The 20,636-nt window shown below is 39.3% G+C and overlaps 1 protein-coding gene across 3 annotated transcripts in view; it reads left to right on the top strand.

The window, feature by feature from the left end:
- Positions 1-20,636, top strand: part of CACNA1I (calcium voltage-gated channel subunit alpha1 I) — a 411,460-nt gene that overhangs the window by 330,384 nt on the left and 60,440 nt on the right. For 2 of the 3 annotated variants that reach the window (XM_060777092.2, XM_060777090.2), the window contains exons 11-16: positions 8,259-8,410; positions 9,867-10,052; positions 11,801-11,918; positions 14,271-14,426; positions 15,273-15,381; positions 17,368-17,540. In XM_060777092.2, the coding sequence (XP_060633075.2) occupies positions 8,259-8,410; positions 9,867-10,052; positions 11,801-11,918; positions 14,271-14,426; positions 15,273-15,381; positions 17,368-17,540 (894 nt within the window). The remainder of the gene's footprint in view (positions 1-8,258; positions 8,411-9,866; positions 10,053-11,800; positions 11,919-14,270; positions 14,427-15,272; positions 15,382-17,367; positions 17,541-20,636) is intronic. The other variant, XM_060777091.2, reaches the window with a different exon arrangement.

Below are 20,636 nucleotides of genomic sequence, written 5' to 3'. Positions count from 1 at the left end.
TTCTGATCCGTGGTGTGCAACCAGTGTAGGGTCCCAGCTATCATACTTTTGAAGTTATTGTTGCCTTTGTGTCCATTGTTCTGTTCCTTTTACGGGACTGTTTCTAGAATTTTTTTGGCTCTACACTAAATAATATAATTATAGAGTTGGAAAAGATCTCATGGGTCATCCAGTCCAAGAAGCAGGAAAATCGCATTCAAAGCAACCCCAAAAGATGGCCATCCAGCCTCTGCTTAAAAGCCTCCAAAGAAGGACACTCCACCACACTCCAGGGCAGAGCAGCTCTCACAGGCAGGCAGTTCTTCCTAATGTTCAGGTGAAGTCTCCTTTCCTATAGTTTGAAGTCATTGTTCCGCACCCTGGTCTCCAGTGCAGCAGAAGACAAGCTTGCTCCCTGCTCCCTATGACTTCCTCTCACATTTTTATACATGACTATCATGTCTCCTCTCAACCTTCTTTTCTGCAGGCTAAACATGCCCAGCTCTTTAAACGACTCCTCGTAGGACTTGTTCTCCAGACCCTTGATCATTTTAGTTGCCCTCCTCTGGACACATTCCAGCTTATCATCTCCCTTCAGTTGCGGTGCCAAGAATTGGACACAGTAAAACAAGGTGTTTTGTTTTGTTTTGTTTTTTTTTAAAAAAAAACCCTGGGCATAGTTTGCTGATGTTATCCTATGACTCAAAGGCAAATTTTCTGTGGAATAAAAAACCCCATCAAGTGATAATGCAAAAGTGTCCTCACTGGTTTACTGCTACAGTATTGAATTATAGCTCTAAAAAAGAGAGAAGAGAAATATACCTTTTTATTCTGATACATCTTGTAATTTAAAATAAATTACTGGGAGGGGAAAATGTTTCAACTGATGCCAGGAATTAAAGAGGACAGCAGAAGCATTGTTTAGAAATTTTTCAAACACTTGAGAAGTACCCAACGGAGACACCAAGCTTCTAACATATTTGCCCTGTTTGGAGGAGCTCCGAGTCTTCATTTTGCTCTCACACATGCATGTCCTATCCAATTTTATTTAGGCCTCTAAATTTTAGGGGATTTAGCAGCTTTCATAACATTCTCCCAATTGCAGTGTAGTATGAGAACTAATTAGGGATGTCTGTAGGGAAAAGGATTTCACTTTGTCAGAACACAGGAGGTGTTTGTTGGACTGCAGTTGTCAAAACCATTTGGCACAAATGAAGGGATGATCATATGGGATAAAGTATTCAGGAACTAGAATGGGGACTCAGGATAAAACATTGAAAGGTGGGGGGGGGGGGCAGGGTAGTCTCTTTATTACATTGCTTATTTAAGAATTCGGGGGAGGGGGGACCAAGTGGAACTGTATTACTCTGCTTCACTGAGGTGACTTTTTTGCCACCTCCATGAAAACTGTAAAACAGTCTTCTGTAGTCTTGATGTGTTGGACTACAACTCCATCAACCCAAACTAACACAAATCAATTTGAAATGAATTTCGATGAGCTTCTCTGATGTATCTGAGTTCAAGACTGATTTTTCTTGTACCTATTCATATGATTTGATTCATGCATTTTCTTGCCTGTAAATGAGAAAATGTTGATTTAAAAATGGACGTGAAAACCACCTCTAAATGACCCCACATATTGTCAGTAGTGATTTGTCTTGAAGCACACCAATGCTCTAAATCTACTTATATGTATGTCTATGTCTTCAAGTTGCATGTCAACTTCTGGTAACCTCATGAATCTCATAGGGTTTTCCTAGGCAAGATGGTTTTGCCAGTTCCTTCCTCTGAAATAGAGCCTACAGCACCTGGTGATCTCTTGTCCAAGTACTAACCAGACTGGATCCTGCTTAGCTTCCAAGATCAGATGAGGTCTTCTGCCCTTAAAGTGTTTAGGCCTACTTCTGTTTTACTTGCCAAAATCAGACAAAATGACTCAAACTAAGAAAAAGTAAGAGGAGGAAACCAGAAAGTCTTCAGTCTAATTTTCTAATTGTACTTTGTCTTAATTTTTGTCCAATGATTAAGAGTACCGCTGTGGAGGGAGGGGTTGGTCAGGAGAAAAATGGTTGCCCACTCCTGCTCTGTGGGAAAGAAAGGGAAGGGTGTACAAGAAAAGTCAAAAGGGTCAAAATGCCTCCTACATATCATAGAGCAGAAAGCGTGAAATCAAATTGGTTATCAGCATGACTAATGAACAGAATGAAAGAAGCTATTAAAGAATGCAGAGGGGGAAAAGCGAGGCAGGATTTGGAAGAGCATATCACTAATAACAACAAGGCCAAGCATAAATATTTCTAAGCATACATCAAAAGCAGGAAGCCAGTCAAAGTGGCAACTGGATCATTGCACAGCAATACAATTAAAAAGAGTTCTGAAGAAGATAAGAAAACTATAGAATGTGTAAGTAAAGAAACAACGCCTTAACTAGTGTTTTCCAGAGGAAAAAACAAAGACCAGGGGCAAATAGTTGTGGTCAGACCAGTTTAAGATAGATGCTAACCACCAATTCTTGATAGAAAGTGTTATTAAGTCAGTCAGTAGCCTTTATTTCGGTCAACAAACCATCGGCTAAGTCAAGTGAAAGTAGAATAATGGAATACAACATTTAAGTAATTAATAACATCAAATTTGGCTTATGATGAATGAAAACAAGTATCACCATTCACTATCGGTTGAATGATTCTCTTTATAGTCTAAAGCAGGAACTGATTGGGTGTTATTAAGGATAATGCTGTCAAGTGTACTGAAGGGCAAGTCTTAATTTTAAAAGAAACAATGTGGCCAGACTCTGTCCTGATTTAACAGAGATGGACCCACTTGATCCTTTGTCATCCCATTTTCTCAGCTGCTTTTCAAATGTTCTAGGTTTTTTCCTCTTCCAACTTTCCACCTTTGTCTTCAGCTTACTTCAGTTGCTGCAAACTGATTCAAACTCAACCAATAGGCTTAGGACCTTATCACACGTCCCAACTAGGACATTATGTATCGCCAGCTTTTGACAGTGAAAGGGAAGGTGCGCAGGGCGACTTGTGGTGCCCTGTGCGCCCTCCCTCCTCCCCTTATCACACATGGAGGGCGGAAAGGGGTGCGTTGGCATCTTTTTCCACCCCCTATCACATGGCAGAAAGGATGGCTATGCGTGGCAACGCATGTTACCCCATCGCCCTTTCTGCCATCACACGCGCTTTTGAGGGAATTGCTGTCAAGTGTAGCTACACACACAATGCTTTCCTCCCCTTTCGGCGCTTTGCTTCCATGTGTCATGTGATGGCGCACAGCAAGCCCTGTCAAACCCACACATGAAGATGGCAAAATGGGCTATTTTTCCCTGTGTGAAGAGGTCCTTAGACAACATCAAACTGCATCTCATTTATATCTTTTGCCATCATGACAATTTTGCTCGACCACACATCCCTTGTTTTAATCTGTAAAGTGTTGGAGAGCATTTATAGTTTTTACAAATGTCACCCTTACTAAGGAAAATTCTTTGGAAACCTCCATAAACACAGAAATTATTCATGAGATATTGTTTCATTGAACTTTGAAAAAGTACCATACCCAAGCCAATGGATAAGAGCAGAAGTCCTCTTACAGACTGAAAACATTTTAAAGAACAAGAATCAGAAAGTAGGTATCAATGACTAGTTCTTGTCATGGAGGGGTTCAAATAGTGAAGTCATGCAGGGATACATATTGGGACTGATGCTGTTTAAGATGATCATAAACACATTAGCAGCAGGAATTTATTTATTTATGTAAATAGCTATGTTTACTGATGACACTAAATTATTTGGGCGTTTGAGAACAATGTATTGCTGAAGACCATCAAAAACCGTCTTGCCCAACTAGGAGAATGTTTGAGGTGAGATTCTTTGTAAACAAGTATTGGAGGAAGGGAAATCCCAGCTTCACCTCCCCTGATGGGATCTGAGCTGGCTGTGACTGACTAAGAAAGGCACCTTGGGGTTTTAGACAGCTTGATTAAAATGTCAATGTGTGCAGCTATTTAAAAATTGTGAATGCCATGTTGGGTATAATTAAAAGGGGAATTGAAAAGAAAACCACCAATACCTTATAGTTCTTATACAAACCCATGATATGTTCTCTTCTGGAACATTATGTACAATTTAAGTTGCCACCATATTTAAAAGAAGGGCAATTTAATACTAGAAATGTGCAGAAAGGGCAAACAAAATGTGGTGCTAACTAGAGCAATTTTGTTATGAGGAAAGTTGACACCATCTAGGGCTGTGAAAGGTGAATAAGTAGAGAGGTGACAGAGGTATAAAAATTAAACAAATTGTGTGCAAAGTAGATAGTGAGACATATTTCTCCCTCTCTCAAACTGCTGCAATCGGGATCACACACTGAAGCTACTGTAAATGGGCAGCAGGAGATACAGGGGAATGCTTCTTCACACAAGGCAAAGTCCAACTGTGACGTTTGTTGCTACAAAATATTACTATGGTTGCCAATGGTTTTATAATGGGATTGAGTTAACTCATTGAGATTTCATTTTTCTGAGGCCGAGAGAATGTGACTTGCCAAAATCACTCAGTGGGTTTCCGTGGACAAGTGGGGATTTTAACCTTGGCCTCCACAATCCTAATCCAACACCCAACCACTACACCATATATATTGCCTCTATTATCATAAGGAATACTTGTTCTTCAGTTTGGGGAACATAAGATAGGTAGAGAGTCCAATTAAATGTATTGCTCCAGAGACCAATCATTGTATAGAACAGAATGCTGGATTAAATTCACCTTTGGCTTCATCCAGTGTGGCTCTTTCTATGTTTTTGGCTACATGATATAATTATAACCTTTAAAAGATACCAATAGGTCTTATCTCCCAAGGTTAGGCAATCCCTCATAGCCCAAGGATGATAGTCCTCCAAGTGTAATGTCTTGGCAGTGAGTCTGTTTGTGGCTGTGGAGCCCTATTCGTGATCCACATGTTCTCCCACAGTGAGGACATCAGTTTCCAGGTGGAAGGCAGTCCCAATCAGAGTTGTCTTGATGCACCTTCTACTTGGCACATTTCTCCCTTTCGCCCTCCATTCGTGCCTCTTTGAATTTTACAGCACTACTAGTCACAACTGACCTCCAGTTAGAGCACTCAAGGGCCAAGGCTTCCCAGTTCTCACTATCTATGCCACAGCTTTAAGCCCATCTTTAAATCTCTTTTCCTGTCCACCAATATTACATTTCCAGTACTTGAGTAGCCACCCTGGGTCCCCCCTCTGGGGGTAGAGAAGTGTGGGTGGAGTAGAAATGCTTGAAATAAATAAATAAATAAATAAATAAATAAATAAATAGAATTGGGAGTATAGTAACTGCTTTGAAATGGTAATCGGGCATTCGGAGAACGTGGCCAGTCCAGCAGAGTTGATGGCGTAAGAGCATCATTTCATTGCTGGTGGTCTTTGCTCATTCCAGCACGCTGGTATTTGTTTGCCTGTCTTCCCAAGAGATTGGCAGGATTTTTCAGAGGCAATGCTGATGGAATCGTTCCAGGAGTTGAGTGTGATGTCTGTAGACAGTCCATGTTTCACAGGCGTATAGTAGGATGGAAAGGACAATAGCTTTAGAAACAAGCCCCTTGGTCTTCCTGTGGATGTCCCGGTCCTCAAACACTCTCTGCTTCATTTGGAAGAATTCTGCTCTTGTAGAGCTCAGGCCATGTTGTATTTCAGTGTCAATGTTGACTTTTGTGGAGAGGTAGCTGCCAAGGGTAGTGGAAATGGTCAACATTTTCTAACATTACACCATTAAGCTGTATTTCTGGCATTGCAGAGGGATTGTCTGATGTCTGCTGGAAGAGCACTTTGGTTTTCTCGATGTCCAATGAGAGATCAAGTTTCTCATATGGTTCTGTGAAGGTGTTTAGAGTGGTTTGTAGGTCTTCTTCTGAATGCGCAAAGTATTATACCCCAAAGTAATAGAAGCACTGCCTTTCCCAACTTCTTACTTTATCTGATTCTCACCCTGTCCTTGGTATTTTCTATTCTTTCTTATCTATTAGTAGATTATTCCTTGATGATGCTTAATTCATGCACACTGATACTCCCCAGGGTAATCACCCATAACGATGCCAAGAGATAGCTATGAGAAAACATTACCAGAACAGAACTCAGCAGAATACAACTAGAGGAAAGCAGGTTGAAAGAGGAACCAAAGCAGGAGAATAGCACAAGGAAAATTCCAAAGGAAAGAAAAATAAGAGAAAGTTTTTATTTGCAAATAGAGATGAGGTCTCAAATAATTTGATTTGTTCAAACCCTACAACTGATTGTGTATGTCTGTGTTAGAATTATTTTTCACTACTGGCAGAAACCAAAAGCTTTTATACCATGAAATAAAATTGTTTAAAACCTGCTATATTAACACACATGTATAGCACATCTTGTTCATGTGCTATGAATGGGACAACAGATGATGATATTTTCTTGGCCATTTAGAAGAAATGACTGTACAAAGTAGAGATTCAGTAGTCCCTCGCATATGCCAAAAATAAAGGGAAGTGGGGAAAATGCAATTACCCTTTAAAAGCTTCAAATTTTGATTCAAAAGACTAGAAAAAGTCAATAAAGGCTCGACAGTCCGACAATGACTATACATAAAAGAGTGCTTGCAGACAAAGCTTTTATTATGCCATCATCTTGCCTCATTCACCGAATTTTATGGCATGGAAAATCAAAATGATATCTTACAACTCTAATCATTCTCTGTTTTCTAAGTTCTCTTTCTTTGTTTCATTTGTTCATTTCTTCATGTAGTAATGAGAAAAAAACTAGACTATCATCAAATTCCTTTTCTATTTGTAGGCAAGAGCCATCCACTGAAAGTTCCTAAGATAATGGGTGTTGTTTTTATGTGTCTTCAAGTCACTTTTTATGGAGCTTTCTTAGGCAAGGAACACTCCGTGGTGGTTTTATAAGTTCCTTCCTCTGAAATATAGTCCACAGCAACTGGTATTTGTTGGCAGCCTCCACCCAGATGTTTACTAGAGCTGATTCTACTTAGATCAGACAGGATCTGGGTTGCAGTTCTGTAAAAGTCGGGTATTGCAGCTGTATAACAGGCAAAGGAGAATGCTAGCAATCAGGCCCGTAGCCAGGATTTCATTTCGGGGGGGGGGGGGGGGGGGCTAAAAAAATTTCAGGGGGGGTGAGTTTCGGGGGGGGGGCTGTGTCTGAGTGAAAGAGGGTCTAGCCTAGCAAACCTTTTGTATCATTACCCAATACTCCCATGCATATGGGATATATTGAGCATGGTGATCAGATCATGATATGAATAAACATAACAGTTTAAATAATGCACCAGTAAGGCCTTTTCGCGAACCACCATGAGAATTTCGGGGGGGGGGGGGCTGAAGCCCCTCAACCCCCCCCCCCCCCCCCCCCCGGCTACATGCCTGCTAGCAATGCAAGCTCAAAATATACTTTCAACAAATAATGAGAATGGATGTTAGCATCTGGGCTCTCAATTCTTTTAGTGGTTAGATTCAAAGCACATAGGCATAGGGTGCATCTACACTGTATAATTAATTTAATTTGACACCACTTCAACTGCCATAATTCGATGATATGGTTTCATGGGACTGTTTTTTGTTGAGGCACCAGTGCTCTTTGGCAGAGAAGGCTAAAGATCTTGTAATACTACAGTTCCCATAATTCCATAGCATTGAGCTATGGTAGTTAAAGTGGAGCCAAATAGCATTAATTCCCCAGTGTAGATGCACCCGTAAATGTATTGTCAGTGGCAATACTGAGGGTCTTCAGAAAGGCTTCCAACAGAGGCTGGATCTACACGGCCATACAATTCAGTTCCTGAATCCAGATTATCTGCTTTAAACTGGATATCACTGTCCTGGTCCTTTCATTATTGGCTGCTACTTCCCTATGAATGGTGGTGTGATACTGGCTAATTTCTCCAGTGGTGTAGACATTCTGTGATAATGCGGTATGTCTCATTAAGAGCCACATCCACTGTTTTAATGTGGTGAGATGTATTCCATCCTGGGCATGCATATTCAGCAGCGGAGTAGAAAAGTGCAAGGGCAGTTGTCTTCAGTGTATCTGTTTGTGATTCCCAGGTTGTGCCAGTCAGCATTTGTATGATATTATTTCTCGCACCCACTTTCTGTTGAGATAGATAGATATATTTGTGCATTTAATAATAATAGCAGCAACAACCAGAACAGGTGTCCCTAATGTGACATTTTCTAAACTGCCTCTAATTCTTTGGCATCCTCCTTTCTCTCTCCTGCAGCCAGAAGAGCTGACCAACATTTTAGAGATCTGCAATGTCGTGTTTACCAGCATGTTTGCCCTGGAGATGATCTTGAAACTTGCTGCCTTCGGTCTGTTTGATTATCTCCGCAACCCTTACAACATTTTCGACAGCATCATTGTCATTATCAGGTAATGGCTGTCAAATAGACATGGAGAGGTTGGAAGTTTTTACAAGTAAAAAGTAACCTTTTATTTTCCCTTTGTTTCAAATGAACTCAAATAGATATTTTTATCTATATCAAAAAATCTAAGTAATAGAGTGTACAGCTAGTCTTTGGCAAAAAAAACAAAAACAAAACACCCAAATAGGCAACGCTCCTGCAACCATCATGTATTTTATTTATTTTCATTTTATTTATTTCATGTCAAAATTGCATAAAATAGTTTATCTAAAACTGATAAAACAATTTATCTAAACTGATAAAATAAAGGGGTCATAAGCTGCTAGATAGTTTTAGACCAAAAATGGACAACAGCGACCGCATTGTCTGTAGCTTTAAACAGTTCTTCCTCTGTGCGTGAGGCAGGGCATTGTGGGCAAGCATACAGATGCTGAGTTGTTTGTTCTGCTCCACAATCACACAAGGTGGAGGATTCTTCTAGGTAGTGCCATTTTGGTAGTGCAAACTGGCACTCCCATAAGGTTATAGTTATGCTGCAGTAGGAATGAAATTATTCCTCATTCTGATAACTCCATAATGTAATTTTGTTATGCCTTGGTTGTTGCAGAGAGAAAATAATTACAAACAACGTGTTTATAATTGGATATTTCCATGCTTTGACTCTACATTTTATATTCAATATGACAAAGGGCATATCTAAAGAGGGGAGGCAAGAATTGACCTCATGGCATCCTTGCCCCCAATGCAGGCAAGGCCATACATTTTACTGTGTATAGAGTGCTGTCCTTTGCTCATCACTTTCCCTTGTTTTGTTACTGCTTTCCAATCTTATTAGCACAGGAAATATGTTAAGGAGGAAAATATGCCTTCCAGTTGTTTGTGTCAGGAATACTCAATCTGTAAACCAAGAAATATATATATACATGTCAGGAGTGACGTGAGAAACTGCAAGTCACGTCTGGTGTGAGAGAATTGGCCGTCTACATGGACATTGCCCAGGGACACCTGGATGTTTTATCATCCTGTGGGAGGCTTCTCTTGTGTTTCTGCCCGAGAAGCTGGAGCTGACAGATGGGAGCTCATCCTGTTCCCCAGATTCAAACCACCGACCTTTTGGTCAACAGTCCTGCCAGCACAAGGGTTTAACCCATTGCACCACCGGAGGCTCCATACAGTTATTCTGGAGAACCGAAAAAAAATCCTAGAATGCTATTCTTTCTAGTAATTGATTAGGTTCTCCAGGGTTACTCTGTGATCTCTTCTGGTGGAAGCAAATCATAAAACTACATTTGAGATGTAGAAAATGTCTAAAGATTGACATATTTTGTTGAATGTGGGTAGATGAAACAGAGGGTACTGATCCATGGGCAAAGGGTTTATCATTGTTCCTCTGCTTTTTATCTGCTTTCTGATCCTAGCTACCTTTCTTTCTTCCTCTTGTTCTGCTTATTGGTGATCTGTAGCATTTGGGAGATCATAGGCCAAGCAGATGGAGGTCTGTCAGTGTTGAGGACATTTCGGTTGCTGAGGGTGTTGAAGCTGGTCAGGTTCATGCCTGCCTTGCGGCGTCAGCTGGTGGTGTTAATGAAGACTATGGACAATGTGGCTACCTTCTGCATGCTTCTTATGCTGTTTATTTTCATATTCAGGTAAGAAGAGAGATTCTTTCATGAAGCCTGGGAAAATGCCTTTAACACATGTAAAAGTAGACTGCAAATTAACATGAGATCCATTTGGCTGCAGTTTGATTGATCTGTATGACTTTTATTCTGAAATCACATGAAATTGAGCCAAGATTCTCTGGGTGTAGGAACTGGGGTATATGTTCAAATTTTAAAGCTCTGGTTTCACTTAAAACAAAGTTAACAAAAAGTAGACTGTTTATTGGTAAAACAGTGAAAACAAATTTGCAGGAAACTAGAGCCTAGGAGAAGTGCAATTTGAGCAAATAATCTGAAACATAGCAAATCTTTTCTACCTTCCCTCTTTTTCCTCTCCTTCTCCCAAGCATAATTATTTGAACTGTCATTCCATGTTATCCTTCACTTCTCCCTTCTACATTACTTTTAAAATCCAATATTGTGGAATGATGGGAGCTGTAATTCAAAAACCTTGGGGTACTCCAGTTGCCCACCTCTGTTCTAATTAAGAGAAGCCTGAAGCTTCCTAGCCCTGATTTCACTACCCTGGCCAAAAGTGTTTATGTGCTTTTAGCAGACAAGTGTCCAAAATACAATGTCTTGTTTTGGTGATATGGATAACATCCATGGACACAATAGAAAGATTTTGCACATTCCTAGGGGACACACTGTCAGATTGCTTCTACTGATATCCCACAGAGAGCACAGTGTAGCTTGGATTTTCTCTCTCAGTGTGACCTAAATTTATTTGAGAAAGGAAGAGGAGGAAGAGAAGAAGGAGATAAGAAGGAAGGGTGTTGGAAGCAGTGGGGATGTGCAAGAACATTTGCACTAATTAACACTATAGCATTACTATTTTGAAGATCAGCAAAGTATCACAGAGGAAGAAGCAGTAAACCTTCTTGTTCTAATGGATTTGTCTCATTTGAGTTATAGTTATTTGTCTTCATTCACGTGTAACTTCTTGGACCTACATGTGAAGGAGACACTAGACAGACATGTCATGAAGGCAGCCAGTCACAGCTCAGTCAGGATGTGAAGGTGGGCTGCAGAAGAGCAGAATGCCTCAAAAAACAAAGGCTTGCTTATATGAAATTCAGACAGGAGTTTGAACTGATACAAACAGGGCTTGAACTGGAACTGACAGGTTTGAAGTTGATGCAACAGGATTGGAGCTTAAGTAGAATGGGTGTTAGATTTGAGAAAGAAGGGAGAAGTACCCCAAGTTTTAGAAAATATTTAGAATATATTATTATAAGTTATTAGATTTTTCTTTTGTTTTTATAAGCCATTTTGTGTTGCCAAAAGCTTTCATGGCCAGAATCACTGGGTTGTTGTGAGTTTTCTGGGCTGTATGGCCATGATCCAGGAGCATTCTCTCCTGATGTTTCACCTGCATCTATGGCAGACATCCTCAGAGGTTGTGAGACCTCTGGTTGGGTTACTGGGCCTCAGGGTTACCCCTTAAATGTAAACTTGTGATTATGTTGTTGCATCAGTTGTTTAGTTTTGGTGTATATAGCCTGACTCTGGTTTAGGCTTCATAGAGAGACAGGTTCAAAACAATACAAAATGGGTTGTTGTGAGTTTCCCAGGCTGTATGGCCATGGTCCAGAAGCATTCTCTCCTGATGTTTCACCTGCATCTATGGCAGGCATCCTCAGAGGTTTTAATAGATAAATAAGGCCATGATTATTATTTTTAAGTTGTAGAAATGTGTTGATAATTAACAAAAGAACCTGTGTTCCTCCTTACAGCATCTTGGGAATGCACATCTTTGGCTGTAAATTCAGCCTCAGAACTGACACAGGAGATACAGTGCCTGACCGAAAGAATTTTGACTCTCTCCTTTGGGCCATTGTCACTGTGTTTCAGGTGAGTCCAGAACAGGACAAAAGGAAAGGACTGAGATATGATCTGCAAAGAAAAATGTGAGGTTTGATCTGTCATTGGGAGTAATGCTATGTTTAATTGTTTTAAAAAACATATTGGAACAATGTCCTTTTCAGGCCAACTCAAGACTCAGCAAATCAGATGATTACTTTCCCCCCTATACCTTAATGAGGCAAGAGGGAGGGGAAATCAAAAGTGAAAACAACTTAATTTTGAAGTACAGTAGAGTCTCACTTACCCAACATAAATGGGCCAGCAGAACTTTGGATAAGCGAAAACATTGGATAATAAGGAGGGATTAAGGAAAATCCTATTAAACATCAAATTAAAATATGATTTTACAAATTAAGCACCAAAACATCATGTTTTACAACAAATCGACAGAAAAGGCACTTCAATACATGGTAACGTTATGTAATAATTACTGTATTTATGAATTTAGCACCAAAACAGACAACAGACAATTTAGTACCAAAACAGGCCCATAACCTTTCCAGTAGCTTCTTCCTGCACAATATTTTCAGTCAACTGCTCCCACAAACTGCAGTCACTCTGGAACTCTTTTACAGACACTTGAGCACATGCCCGGCCATTGTCAGGTTTACTATTGTTTTCCCCTCCAATCTAGATGACACTACAAACTTACCACAGCACACGGTTATATCTTGTCTTAGCAGACAGGTTCTTTTAATCAATTACATAGAGCCTTCGACGAACAGCATCACAGCACAAGGAGATACACTCTACATGACTTCCTTATATACAATTCTATACAATTACACATAGCAATCTCTGATTGGTTCCCAACTCATTAACTTAACTCAGACCCAGGATTACATCATTCACAATCACCTGGACTAGGCCAGAACACATTCCCCAAATGAATCCCTATATACAGTTAATGCATGACTCAGCATTTCCAATAGAAGCCTATTAGCAGTGCCTGACTCAGCTATATTACATTACAATACATTGTAAAACCTTGACAAGTTCTCTCTTTCTTCCACCCTGGACATTATTCCGGGTGTATTGAATAATACAGAATGTTGGATGAGCGAAGGTTGGATAAGCAAGACTCTACTGTAATAATGTCAACATTATTTAGATCCCAATTTCTGAAAGTAGAAAGGTGAGCTGTTACTTTCAAATGTCTCCATACAACAAAATATAGGACATCCTTCATAGTGGAAAATCAAACCTAGTCATTTATCTCTTCATTCCAGCAGTCCTACAGGTATCCTGAATCTAGTACATTACTTGGATGAATTTAACTGACCATTAGCAGTTTTCTTCTGCATTCATTGAAGACTGTGAAGTAGCATATCAAATAAATCTTCGATATCAAATAAATCTTTTCCTCTGCTTCCCCAGCTTCCATCCACACAACTGCTTTTGGTACTGTCTTGCATATCTGGAGATTTCAAAAGCTTGCCCATTGTTGGTGACCTTTGAGCTAGCCTTATAAAGATACTTCCTTAAGAATGGATTTTGGATTTTTTTTCCCCTTATGAACAATACAACTGTCTCTTAACAGTGTCTTCGTAAGTCCAAAGTGCACACAGACCCACTGTGCCATCAGTCGCAATCTGCTATTGTTTGTGACCATAGCCGTGCCTCTCCTAACAGAGCTGCATTGTATCGGCTGCTCTCCAGTGAACTGTGAATGACAACTGGCTGTATTTCAGAGAGTGCCTGTGGCATTGGCATAGTATGACACAGCGTGGTGCATTGCTTCATAAAAATCATGTCATGATAAGAAAAAGTTCACACATATGAATGGACTTTCAAAGATAGAAACAATTAGAGATTGTTTTTCCATTGGTAAACACATCTTTTTCACCCTGAAACCTCTTTGTTTTGACCTGACTTTACAAGTTTGGGTCCTGTTTTATATATATATCTCATGACAGAAGTGTATAAAAGTTTGCATGATGTGAAGAAAGGTGACATATTTTTCTGCTTGTTGCATCATAATACTGAAGCTGAACAATGGGAGATTCAGGTCAGATAAAAGAAAGTACATCCTTGTACACAAACACATAATTGAACTGTGGAATTTAATCTGGAGATTAAACAGTGGAATTAAACTGTGAGATTTACTATCACAGTAATGGCTTCCAGTGTGAATGTTTTCAAGAGGGGATTGGTCAAGCTCATGGAAGATGGAGCTATTAGTGACTACCAGTTGGGATGGTTGTACTTCCATTATCAGAGACACTGTGCCTTTGTATTTAAGATTAAAACTACACTCAGGGCATCATGGCAAATTTCCCATGAGTAATTGATTGTCTGGACCCAACATGGCTTTTCTTCTTGTCTTTTTATATATTTCAGATCTTGACTCAGGAGGACTGGAATGTTGTGCTATATAATGGCATGGCCTCAACTTCACCATGGGCATCCCTGTACTTTGTGGCTCTCATGACATTTGGCAACTACGTTCTCTTCAATCTGCTTGTGGCCATCTTAGTAGAAGGATTCCAGGCCGAGGTGAGTTGCTATAGAAACTGTTTCCGGGGAAAAGGGATTATGGCCAATTAGAGAGAAGGCATGGTAAAGCATCAGATGTTTAGTAATTCTCCCTTTATGTCAACTTTCCTCAACCTTATGCATTGTATCAGACCAGTGATGACAACAAAGTTGGTGTCATTCAGTGTGATAACTCATAGTGTCACCCCCCATGGACCTCCTTCAGTACTAGATCAGACCATAATATTGTAGGTAAAATACCAGAAAATCAACAAAATCAGCAGCTGTAAGAAACCAAGAGCAATGAAAACAACAGTGTGTGCTGGTAATACTTGTGAATGAAATCACAACAAAGTATAATTGTTATTGGATAAAAATATCAACTTTGAACAGAGTTCATGCACATTAGAAAGTTCAAAAATAATTCAGCATATTTATCTCTATGAACTAAAGGTGGGTTCAAGAAAAAATGTTTTTCTGGATATAACTAATTGCAGAGAATTTTGGAAGAAAATAATACATTTCTGCTGAAACGTTGCCCAAAATAAATTACAGATAGTCATTTTGGTGTCACCCCATCTGATAGTGTTGTCCAATGCCTTGCTAGTAATAACAGTATGTTAAATTACTTCTCAAAATGTTGTAGGACATAAGGTTGAGGAATGCTTTTCTCACGTGTCCATGAAGGATTACCAACAAATGGGTGCATTGGATGCCCAGAAGAATGAGTCAGCCTTATCTCCTCCGTTCTGTGGCATATCATCCTAGCATTTCTATGGGAGAGTTTGCCCTGTCTTAAGAATTCCCTTCAAAAAATCTGGAATCACAGGAAAACATCTTTGCTCGAAGGATGCTCACAATTCCCAGGTCTTTGATTTTATTTTTCCAACACAGGGTGATGCTAACCGGTCATTTTCAGATGAAGATCAGAGTTCATCAAATACTGAAGAGTTTGATAAGTTTCAAGATGCCCCAGGTAGGACTATGAGGTATATCCATGTTGCATGGCTATGAATGCAGTGCAAATTCCAGACATTTGTCAATTTGTTGCTTCACCTGTGACCCCTTCCAATGCTTGAGGATATCAGTTTGTAATAATTATGGATAAATTAAGAAATCCTTAAGATACATATTTTCCCCATTTATAAGGTTTGCTTATAGTATTTGTCTTCTCAGCTCAATCACCAACACTATATCCAGTTACCTATGAGTAAGCCCCACTGATCTAATTGGGGCTAACACTCGAGTAGGACTTGGTTATTGATTTTAAAGTCTTATAGAAAGGCAATTTTTCTGTCCCTCCAGAAGAAAAACATATTTGACAGGAGTGTGAGGGGAGGGCCTTCTTAGTGGCTGCTCCTATGTTCTAGCATTCCACAAAACATAATGTCAAGCTTGTCTGCAGGCACATACTTTTTTTTTGTATTTAACTCTTTGACTTTGACACTATCATGTTTCTGAATCAGGTATAAACCAATGAGTGCTGTTAATCTCCTTTTTAATTGTGTTTTTACATTATTTATGTTTATTGTTTAGTTATAATTCTGTATTTTATTACCTTTAGCCACCTTGCACACTATTTTAAGTGTGTATCTGTGTCTTGAAGTCACCTGACATCCTATAACAACCCTATAACAATCTCATAGGTTTTTCTTTGGCAAGATGGTTTTGCTGACTCCTTGCTCTGAAATATAACCTACACCATTTGGTATTCATTGGTAGTCTCCCATTCAAGTAGTCACCAGGGCTGATCCTGCTTAGCTTCCAAGATAAGACAGGATTTGGTACCTTTTGGGCATTTAGACTCTACGATCTCAAGTAGAAAGGTGGAATGAAAATAAATTGTTTGTGACTCATTTTGCTGAAAAATGTTGGGTCACACTTAGAATTTAGACTGTGAAAATGTGTGTCATTTTACAAGTGTTTATCTTCCTTAGCCCAGCAGATGGTTTTGGTTACAAAAAGGCATCCCATAATTCACTTGCATTTCTAGCTGCAAAAGGCGAAATTGTGACAACACTTCATCAGAGGATGTTTACTACCATATCTTTTGGCCTTGCTATGGCCGAGATCCTGTTTCTTTACTCTGAAAGGCATATAGTTTGGTTCAGATTACAACAGTGATTTCCTAGACATGCCTGGTAACACGAAGACAGTTTTCTTTTTCAAATAGTTTCACTGCAGCTAGAATAATGATGATAAGGATGCTGAAACTGCTGATGAAGCTGGACTGCCATACCAAGTTTCAATCAAACCCCCAGTGTTCAAATTGCTCAAACAGGTCAAAGAGAAATGTAAAACATCTAGTAGCTACTGACAGGAAATGTTAAAACTTTGGATTCAAGCATCAGTAAAATCAGTTTATACTCAAAGACAAAATGGAAGACAATACCGTGCATGGTAGTCAGTATTTCCTCCACTTTGCTGTCAGTCAAGGTATGTGCAATGAGAAAATGTTTGCCAGGTTAGAACAAACAGGCCACTTAGAAGCCTGAAATATTACAGCAGATTGTGAACTAAGAACAAATTGCTTTTTCACTTTGAACTCAATTTGATAGAAGTAAGCTGATCACAAAGCAGGAAAGTAGGCAGAAGAAAGAGAAACTGGGACAAACTGGGGTGATAGCAAATCAATGAAGAGGATTGTCCCTGACAAATTAGGACATTTGGATAGTATGAAGCAACTGGTTTTAAAAGAAAGTGGCCTTTTTTCCAAAGGAGAAGAGAAACGTTAAACATTGCCAGCCTTCACCAGGAGAGATATGAAGCATTGTTAGCAGAAGCTTTTCAATGAGTGGGAGAAAAGCTTTCTTGTTTGGTTTTGTTTTGCTGTGTATATTCTTCTCTGTGCTTTTATGCCTTGACTATGGAGATAGCTCTGAAGTCTATAGAGAATCTATGTGCCTGGCAAAGAGAAAGGAATATATTGTTCTCTCCTTATCTTTTGTGGTTTTCTGATCAGATCCAAAGCTGTGCACAATCCCCATGACCCCGAATGGGCATCTTGATCCCAACTTGCCTTGTCTCAACCAGCCTGGGGCAACTGCTGGAATTGCTAATCCCTCATGCAATGCATTGCAGCCAGATAAAATCCTTGTGGCCCATGAATCCAGGAAAAGCAGTGTGATGTCTTTGGTGAGTCAATTTAAATGTAGTATGCTTTTTCCAAAGGCAATGTACTGATCCTAATTTTTGGTCTGTACCAGAAAATGTGGTTTAGGCTTGATGGTACACACAAACATATTCAGACTATGTGGTTTGCTACTGAGCTATTTCTCCCAAGCTTGCAAGTGGCTACTTCTTCCTATGTCTTCTAGACCCCTCCTTCCATATTTCCTGCTGCTTCTACAGTATTTCTACTGGCTCCACCCATCTAATAATAATAATAACAACAACAACAACAACAACAACAATACTACATCACACAAACCTAGACACTTGGGAAGCGTTCGACTTGTGATTTTGTGATACGAAATCCAGCATATATATCTCGTTTGCTGTGACATGCAGTGTTTTTGTGTCAGTAAAATAATAATAATAATAATAATAATAATAATAATAATAATAACTTTATTTTTGTACCCTACCTCCATCTCCCTGAAGAGACTTGGGGCAGCTTACATATGGCACAAAGTGCCTAAAACAACACATAAAATAAACACACAGCACAATACAAAACCAATCTATATAAATAAAAATGTAATATTTGTTTGTGGGATTAACATAACTCAAAAACCACTGGATGAATTGACATCAAATTTGGACACAATACACCTATCAGGCCAATGAGTGACCATCACTCATAAAAACACTGGAAAACACAGCAGAAGAGACTTTAAAAGCCAAAAAATAAAAATATGCTAAAAATCACATATATACACATATACACAAATATATACACACACATATACACATGTATACACACTCAAAGCACATATACACAGACTGGGCCACAGCAACACATGGCAGGGGATGGCTAGAATCATATAAAACAATAATTAAACTCAGAACAGTGCCCAATAACCTATGGTGAGAACTGTCATAAAACATGGCCAACTATAAACAAGAACAAGGGAATGGGATAGTGCAAGTGGTAGCTAATGAACAAGGGCATGAGACAAAAGTGCAATGTTGTGTCATTAATTGTGGACCATTGGGGATAGACATGATAAGGATGCTCAAACTGCTGATGTTTGGACAAGCCCAAAAACTTGTCCAAACATCCAAGTCTTCACATCCCTCTGGAAAGAGGACAGTGTGGGGGTCTGCCTAATCTCTCCAGGGAGGGCATTCCAAAGCCAGGGGGGCAGCACTGAGAAGGCCCTCTCCCTCGTCCCCACCAACCATGCTTATGACGGTGGTAGAACCATGAGGGGGTTCCTCCCCTTTCATTATACATGATCAATTGATTGGTGCTAGCCAAGTTCCTAGTGGATGGTAGCCAGTGTGAACTGTAAGTAAATTGTTATAAAAATGAAGCCAAAATGATGCAACCCATATTTCTTGCCAGCCTTTTTTTTCTCACTTAAAATATCTCAAGGACTGAAACTCAATATGATGATGTAGACAGTCTGAGACCCTGCAGATACTGTCAAACTACAGCATTCATCTTCTGTGACTACTATCCATGATAACTAGGGACTGGTAGGTTTTGTAGTCCAGGGACAACAGGAGGGTCACAGAATGCACACCCTTGATGAAGTTGGAGAAGAGAAATTAAGTGAAAATACTAACCCGGTCAAAAGTTCAGTACGTGCTTTAAACATATGCTCACATGTTTGTACAGTATAATATATGTCAGAGGCTTCTTGTAATGATAAAATTTCAGTGGGGGTGTTATAATTCATACATTCTGTGGAGCAGAATTTTCATGGCATATTATAAATGGCATTTGAGTTCATTACGCTCCTACTTATCATTCATATTATATATTTTTAAAGATTATTGAAATGACAGCCTAGTGGAAACAAAGGAGAGTATGAAGGACATTATAGTTGAACAGTAGCCATAGAAGAAGTGGTTGATTCCACCATGAGAAACAGAGCCAAAGGGTGGAGTGGATTCTCTCACGCTGTGTTGACTAGGCTAATAGAGCCATTGGTTGGTCCACTTGTTTATTCCATGATGGATCTGAGCAGGAAAAGCAGCGGAGTAAGGAAGACCCCCTTCTCAGATTGATATTCTTCATAACAGCTTGTAGCAGTTGGTAGGCACCGTTAAAAGCAAACTCGGGAGAATCTGATAAGAAGTAAGGACAATCTTTAATGTGGCTATCACTCAATTCAAAAAATGTTAATTGGCTTAATTATACAGATCACATAAAATCAGCATGAGTAAAAGCAGTAGTTCTGTGTTTTACAAGTAGATGTGTGTGTCATCATCTTAGAAGAAGAAATCACTGTTCTAGAAGTGTGCTTGCCATCATTAGTTTCCATGATTACTTGCAGTCAATTTACATTTTTAAAAGATACCAGCTACCTAGTTAATCAGGAGCATTTTTTATCTATCAAAATATTTTAATTGATTAATCTCAGAGACAGAGACAGATAACTCCTAAATTAAGGAACCCTTGAATATTTCAGTTACTAGGTAGTCGTTTAGTGTAATTTTGACATGCAGATGTTAGTTATGGCACTCCCCAGAACCAAGCTTCCAAAAAGAGTCCATTAATGTAGATCAGGAATCCAAGCATTGTTGGACTGCAAATCATATCAGGCCAGGCCAGTGCAGCCAGCGGTCAGGAATCCTGGAAGCTGATTTTCAAAAACTGAATGGCTGCATGATTCTTACCCTGATATATATTGAGAAATCAATTCTGGTAGTTTTTATCTCTACCCAGAATCTCTTATAAATTTGATGAATCTGGAGTATCCATTCAGAACCAAACCACCACTATATTCTTCACATTAAAACAGAAATAGCATACAACAATACATTACTGCTGTTTAAATCCATTCCAGCTTCTGTGAGATGAGACACTAAGATCAGAGGTAATAGAAGTGTTTGAGGGGAATAGTAGGTAATCCCCTGCTAATCAAAAATTCTTGCCACTTGAACTCTAAAACACTGATTCCCTTATACAACTATCAGTAAATAATATGCAACGTATATAAAATACTACTGAACTTGCATTATTATGTTTGCCATTACAAAATTCCAAGATGTGAAATTCGGTTTGAGAAAGGGATAATTTTAGATATGTCTCCTTGAGTGAAAATGTGGACTCATCCA

This window comes from Anolis sagrei, chromosome 5 (genome assembly GCF_037176765.1).
Source record: "Anolis sagrei isolate rAnoSag1 chromosome 5, rAnoSag1.mat, whole genome shotgun sequence".
Classification (NCBI taxonomy): domain Eukaryota; kingdom Metazoa; phylum Chordata; class Lepidosauria; order Squamata; family Dactyloidae; genus Anolis; species Anolis sagrei.
This window is presented reverse-complemented; position numbering and strand designations above follow the sequence as displayed.